This window comes from Arachis ipaensis, chromosome B10, assembly GCF_000816755.2.
Source record: "Arachis ipaensis cultivar K30076 chromosome B10, Araip1.1, whole genome shotgun sequence".
In the NCBI taxonomy this organism is placed as follows: Eukaryota; Viridiplantae; Streptophyta; class Magnoliopsida; order Fabales; family Fabaceae; genus Arachis; species Arachis ipaensis.
In genome coordinates this window covers 9959201-9963990 of record NC_029794.2, presented here as the reverse complement: position 1 = coordinate 9963990, position 4790 = coordinate 9959201, and the positions used below count along the sequence as shown (strand labels likewise).

General features: G+C 41.4%; 1 protein-coding gene across 3 annotated transcripts; it reads right to left on the bottom strand.

The window, feature by feature from the left end:
- On the bottom strand, positions 343 to 3252 carry LOC107623217 (serine/arginine-rich splicing factor SC35). 3 transcript variants are annotated; one of them, XM_016325404.2, is made up of 6 exons: positions 2715 to 3252; positions 2363 to 2599; positions 1984 to 2173; positions 1734 to 1870; positions 1286 to 1475; positions 343 to 895 (listed from the first exon to the last, which is right to left on the bottom strand). In XM_016325404.2, exons 1-4 carry the CDS (start codon positions 3077 to 3079, stop codon positions 1865 to 1867), a joined length of 798 nt encoding a protein of 265 aa, XP_016180890.1. In that variant the 5' UTR covers positions 3080 to 3252; the 3' UTR covers positions 343 to 895; positions 1286 to 1475; positions 1734 to 1864. The 3 variants fall into 3 exon arrangements, with proteins under 3 accessions (XP_016180890.1, XP_016180889.1, XP_016180891.1); XM_016325403.2 differs by having other exon boundaries at positions 505 to 895; positions 1286 to 1870; XM_016325405.2 differs by having other exon boundaries at positions 505 to 891; positions 1286 to 1870.

The following is a 4790-nucleotide window of genomic DNA, read 5'->3' as shown; positions in this document are numbered from 1 at the left end:
TTACGGACTCCAAATCCCTAATAAAGCACAGAAATTCAAATATTTACAACCCGACAGATTCATGTATTTCAATATCCGAACACACCAGCCAAAATTATTCAACAAAATCTATACTTAATATTCCGACCTTTTTAACTGCTAACTTAGTTTTCAATCTTTCGTATTTTTACAGCCTTTGAAACACTATGCTTGTACTTCACGAAGAAACAGATTCTTTCCACGCAGAGAGAAAGAGAGCTACAGGCATTAAAAATGGGTGAGACTTTAGATTGTTACAAAATGAGTCCAAAATATCAACGCATTAAATCACTTAACTCCAATATCAAAGTCTAAGAATGAATATGTTGGAGAATCCAGTCATTGCCATCTATTTTATTCATACCAATAAAATCTTTAGGCTTACGTCAATGCCAGCATAAGTTTTACTAAATTAATTACTAAAATATCATAAGGATTTCAAACAAGGGGGATGGACGGTTCATGCACTATCCAAAGAAACTTCAATTTCAGAGAAACCGCGTCTCTATGACACATTAATCATTAAAGAACAGTAATTGTGATCACATATGGCGCCACGATTTCCTGATTGACAAATTTATGTATCTTCAGATGACACAAGAGAATAGATGAGAATGCTGCTTCATAAACTATTAACAGTAAAAACATTTGTGTTAAGTATATCTTTGAAGTAGCAAAGCTAGATAGCCATGTTCAGTGCCAAGTGATAATACCACTGCCAAACCGACCAGCCCAAAAAAGGCAGCAACAGCCAGCCACAAGCAGCAGCTATTGGTTAATTCTTCATATTATTCACGAACAAAAGCATATCATACAAAAGATGTATCAGCTACCACGTCACTTCGGCCACGTGCGTGCTTATATATAACATACCTAACTACATTAAATAGGAAAAAGTTATAACCAATGACAAGTGCAAAATATCCCCCCAAAATACCATACTGATGTCCCGTTTGTTTTCTGCCACTACACTTTCCAAGCAGTTCTTGCTGAAAGGAAGCATGTCATTGCTTTTGGCATGGAAAACAAACAGGCCATAAAGTGTCACCATAATGTTCCCAACTCCCTCTGACTGGAAATGCTACACTAAATTAGGACTCACTACGATAGACTAGGATTCCTACTTCATAAAATAATATGTTCAACTTGTGTACATCAAGTCGCAGAAATATTTGCAGGACAATGTGGTTACGAAATAAATATATAAAAAATCTGAATGGTTATGAGCGTGTTTTGAAGAAATAAGGAACCAAACCAAATATCTTACCAATAATCATATTATTCAGGAGTAAACCAAATCAGCTAAATCTCTCAAACCAACAATCATAGTTCTAAAACCAGCATTTTCTTGCAACCAGCACCAACTTCACGGTCAATCATCAACAACACAGAATTAGCATCAACGGCAGCAATCTCAACATGACACTATCAGTCCATTTCACTTTTCCCGATCATAGCTATATAACCAAAAAATTTGTTCAGCATAAATTGCGACTTCTATTAACTGAGCTTCAATTAAGTCATAATCACAGCTTCCTATAAAGTGACATGCAACCCGGATAAAAAAAATGCAAACAGGATGAAACAAAAGAAACAATTGTCATGGAATGAAAGATCAATCTACCAACTACAAGGTGCAACAATTACCAAATACCCAAGTATAAGAAACATCAAAATATGAATAGCATTCAAACATTGAGGAAGTATGATGCTACCAAACCAGCACATAGTTCTTAAAATTCTTGACTCCAACAAGACCGTTCACAATGATCAAAACATCCAACATAAGCAAAATAGCCATATCTGCATTACTCAAGGTGTCTCCCGAATTTTCAAGAAACATAGCTCATGCCTGAAAAAAGAATAGTAGAATCTAACAGTCAGAACAGGCCAAAAGGAAGCACTTGATAAAAACAAGCATGACATTCTCTGGAGACTTTTAAGGTGAATATTAGTGTTACTCACATCACCATCAGAATTTCTAGGTGATGGACTACGGGAAGCATCAGGACGACCACGTGGCGAGACAGGTGTAGGGGAGTGTCCATTGCGAGTCCTAGGGCTTTCACCCCTAGGGCTCTTCTTCCTTGGGGAAGCACTTGTCCTAGGGGATGGACTCCTTTGAGGACTTGGGCTGCGCCTAGCAGGAGAGCGGCTACAGGGAAGTAAACAACAGCAGCAACAATGGAAAAGTCAATGTACATTACATGAGCTTATTTGGAGTCAAAAACAGCTTATGAGAAAAGCTTCCTAAAAACTAATCAAACTCAAGCATGCTCCCATAACAATCTATAACACCATCACAACAAAAAGTTGAATAAGTTAATTATGAGCATGAGAAGACCTATCTACGCTCCGGCTCCGGCTCCGGCTCCGGCTCCGGCTTATACTACGGATAGGGCGGTCATCATCATCATAGCGTCCCCTTCCACGACCCTTGTCCGGACTGGCACTCCGACTCCGGCTCCGGCGACGATAATCCCTGTCCCTGCCACGGTGCCTGTCACGCTCATACCTATCGTAACTCCTGCTGCGACTCCTCCTCCTATAATCCTTCTCTCTGTAATCATCATCACGATACCTGCATCCGATTCAAGCATCAAAGCGAACCGTGAATGCAAAACCATAGCAAAACATATCACTCGAAAACAAACTACGGGAACTAGTGAAAAGAAATACAAAATTCGAAACGCTACCTTCTCCTGGGACTGCGGCTGCGCTTAGATCTGGGAGCAGATTCGACAATCCTACCTTTGTGGATGCGCTCGGCGTTGGGACCGTACTTGGCGAACTGGACGGTGATTTCGCGGCCGTCGACGACCCTGCCGTCGAGGCGCTCGACAGCCTTTTGAGCCTCGTCGGCATACTTGTAGCGAACAAATGCGAAGCCCCTGGAGTCGCCCGTGCGGCGGTCCTTGGGAATGAAAATGTCGACGACGTCGCCGTACTTGTGGAAGAGAGGGAAGAGGTCGTCGGCGGTTGTACGGAAGGTGATGTTGAGAACGAGAAGGGAGTAAGTGTCGCTAATGTCTGGTGGACCTGACCTTCCGAAGTGAGACATGGTTGATGCCTTTGCAGATTGCAGCAACAGCAATAGCCACACCCAATGCTATTGGTTTTGGGGATTAGGGATTTGAATTAGGGTTTGTGAGCCGCACGAGCTTCTTCAACACTTCGCACTTCAGAGGCTGAGCTCAATGACGAAGATAATACGTTGCCGCAGATCTTAAAAAATTATTATTATTTGAATTTCACTTATTATCGGTTATTTATCTCTAATTACTTTTAGTAAATTGAACCTAAAAAAATCAGTTAATTACAAATAAAGTGAGTGTAATTTTAGAGAAAAAATTATCATAAAATGATACATAATGATAAGAGTTTTCTTTAAGAAATATTAAGAGTTAAAGTAATTATTTAACTAATTTTTTTTTAAAGGAATTAAGTGTATTTGTTTAGTAGGAAACATCTTGTCTTTCTAATTTTTAAAATTTACTAGAAATTTGATATAGTAAATTAAGGATCTCGCTCTTCTAAAGTTATATTTTCACTTTAGAAAAAAAAATACCATTAATTATTCTTGAATTAAGATAGTGAGACTCATAAATAATAAATATTACAAATTTAAAGATGATTAAAGTATCACTTTATTATTTTACTAGCATTATCACTTTAGAGGATCTTTTTCCGTAAACTACACTCAATTATAAGAACCAAAATACAACTTTTATCCGGCGAATATAAATATAAATTGAAATATGTTTTCTTAAAATAAATACTTTAAAACTTTAATAAAAGATTTGTTTTAAAGTGGAACATCTTGGTATATTATTTTTTTTATTTTTAAAAATTTCTTAATTTAAATCTTAAAATAGTTTATGAAACATTCAAAATTTAAAGTAGTCATTAAAATTAAATTTGATCTGTCAGGTGCGAGACGTTCAAACACCGACCCGGACACGCGTCCTGGACAACTCACTACTACAGCTGTATAGGGAAGCTTCAAGGAAGGTGGTTTCTGCCCTTGTGGGACCCGCCTCTGACACGGTATATATGGGGAGGGTCCTACCCCTCCCCCAAGGTACGTCACATACCATTCTCTCATCTCTCGCCTGCACACTTGACTGACTAGAGCGTCGGAGTGTCTTTACAGGTGACACCCCCCTCTCCCCACAAAGAGCTCGGGAAGTCGGTTATCCCTCTTTCGACCCAGCGACCCGGAACCAGGCGATCCCCTCTCTTATCGAACGAAGAACCAACCTGAACCGTCCGGTACCCGACCTACCGTACATTGGCGCCGTCTGTGGGGACGCCTGAATGGACGTTGTACTGGACCCAGGAGGAACAGGCCGCGAGACCGAGCACAGAGGAGAAGCCTCCGTGGCTTCTTCCCGGGAGCGCACGAGGTCCCCTCCACGATGAACCTCACGATCTCAAGAAAGGCGCCCATTCGGGGGAACTGGCGACAACAATGCCAGAATAATGCAGGAACTGCGTCACAGGATGCAGGACCTGGAGCGCCGGTTGGCAAATCGAGAACATCGCCAACGAACTCCCGAATCAAGCTACTCCCGTTCCCCTCCAAGAAGCCACTCCCGGCGAACAGCTAGCCCACGATCTGAGCCCGAGAGCGCCAGGGAGGAAGGACGCCTAAGAAGACGCCGCGACCCCATCATCTACACCCGGCACGAAAGGAGGCGCACCACAGATCGAGATCGGGAAGAAGATCGACGGGAAGACGGCGAGAAAAGAACAAGGAGAACGCGGGAACC

What these genes read in the sequence shown, in the direction of transcription:
- LOC107623217 (XM_016325404.2), bottom strand. Translation starts at nt 3,079, where the DNA reads ATGTCTCACTTCGGAAGGTCAGGTCCACCAGACATTAGCGACACTTAC. An exon ending in AGCCGCAGTCCCAGGAGAAG is followed by an intron (nt 2,600 to 2,714) that starts GTAGCGTTTCGA and finishes AATCGGATGCAG; the next exon opens with GTATCGTGATGATGATTACA. An exon ending in CGGAGCCGGAGCGTAGATAG is followed by an intron (nt 2,174 to 2,362) that starts GTCTTCTCATGC and finishes ACTTCCCTGTAG; the next exon opens with CCGCTCTCCTGCTAGGCGCA.